Raw genomic sequence first — 1,315 nt, 5'->3', positions numbered from 1 at the left:
AAGAGTTGGGCTCAAAGGTATTGGATGACAATGTCATCTCTAGCGCACCCTTCAGCTCAATGCCAGTGTTGTTACTGAGGCTGTCGAAACAGCCATGCATCAGTCACATACCTGTGAACCTTGACCCGAGAGCCGCAAAGTCGATGACAAGAGGGTCGATGTCACTGTGCTGATGCGCTATGATAGCCCTCGGCTGGCTATATAATCCTGCGGGTGAGCTCACCCGGTAATTGTGGTCATGCTAGACAGTCCCAGGGATTGCTCCGGCGATAAGTCATATTGCGAGTTGGCGAAGTTTGTCCGAGTGATTAGCGCTACATGTCGGGGTGCCTGACGGTAAGACAGAAACTTTCAATGTGCAGCTCATCGATGCGAAGCTCGATTTTAAATTCATGAAACTCATGCTGTAAGTGCAAGTCCATGATATAACATATTCAAGGAATGGGACCTTCGCGACTGAACGGGAAAGATCATCACAGCTCTTCGAAAACACTCAATGCCTCTCACGTCATGGACATTCGCATTCTTTTGACTTAGACAGAATCATACAGGGAAGGCAATGCGGCCTAGCGGCAGTGCAATTCGCTGTTAGCGTTCGTGTAAAATGATAGCCCGACGATCCCATCTGTTCTTACAGTCATATCGTATTGGTGGCGCTGGTAAGGAGCCACTCACGATGATGTTCGCCTTTACCGCCGTTGTCGTGACCTGCAAAGGCCATAACATTGGATACATGGAAAGTTGACCCATTGTTCTCGTTGAGACATCCGGGCTTGTTGCCAAAAGTCTTGCACGGGAATGTGTTCAGTGAAATATCCAAGCTCTCTCAGTGCACACACGTACATCTGAAACACGGAAGCTTGAGGTCTGCTGGTCAAATATGATAAAGTTGATGCTGTTGATGAGCTTCTGCTTGTAGAAATTTTGGTAACCAGCACGGCCATAGATAGCTAGGATGATTTCCGAGTCTAGAATAGATTTGCATTCAGCAATTATTTAGTGGAACGTGGTATCAGCCTTGACACGCCTTGCAAGTTTATGGTTGCGCGGTTGTCCGCGGATTCAGCAAATTCGCCATGCGTCACTGTGATATTCCTGAGGTTAGGATGTTTGAGTTTATAGTGTATTTTCAATCCGTCGAGCTGGCCCCCGCAGTGCATGAGTTGAACGCAGATGATGGAAAGTAGGAGAAACCCACAACCCATCCAGCACTCAACTCAATCCGAGTAATGGGGTGATTGAGGTCAAGCATGAGCTCACCTGAGGCATAGTGAAGTAGAGCACGCATACAGCCAAAGATGTGGCGCTCACCATC

The 1,315-nt window shown here is 48.0% G+C and overlaps 1 protein-coding gene across 1 annotated transcript; it reads right to left on the bottom strand.

Annotated features, from left to right (window-relative positions):
• Positions 1-443: 443 nt before the first annotated feature.
• Positions 444-1,261, bottom strand: LAESUDRAFT_809946 (uncharacterized protein). Its single transcript, XM_040914176.1, has 5 exons — positions 1,199-1,261; positions 1,028-1,142; positions 844-968; positions 676-787; positions 444-625 (listed from the first exon to the last, which is right to left on the bottom strand). The coding sequence occupies exons 1-5, from the start codon at positions 1,250-1,252 to the stop codon at positions 567-569; spliced, it is 465 nt and encodes a 154-aa protein (XP_040767979.1). The 5' UTR covers positions 1,253-1,261; the 3' UTR covers positions 444-566.
• Positions 1,262-1,315: the final 54 nt, after the last annotated feature.

Source organism: Laetiporus sulphureus (assembly GCF_001632365.1).
Source record: "Laetiporus sulphureus 93-53 unplaced genomic scaffold LAESUscaffold_5, whole genome shotgun sequence".
Classification (NCBI taxonomy): Eukaryota; Fungi; Basidiomycota; class Agaricomycetes; order Polyporales; family Laetiporaceae; genus Laetiporus; species Laetiporus sulphureus.
This window is presented reverse-complemented; position numbering and strand designations above follow the sequence as displayed.

Excerpts from the sequence above, each read along its gene's own strand:
- LAESUDRAFT_809946 (XM_040914176.1), bottom strand. The coding sequence starts at position 1,252 with ATGCTTGACCTCAATCACCCCATTACTCGGATTGAGTTGAGTGCTGGA. Across the intron at positions 1,143-1,198 it reads AGTTGAGTGCTGGATGGGTT|CTCGACGGATTGAAAATACA; the intron begins GTGGGTTTCTCC and ends TGCGGGGGCCAG. Across the intron at positions 788-843 it reads CAAGCTTCCGTGTTTCAGAT|ACTTTTGGCAACAAGCCCGG; the intron begins GTACGTGTGTGC and ends TTCCCGTGCAAG.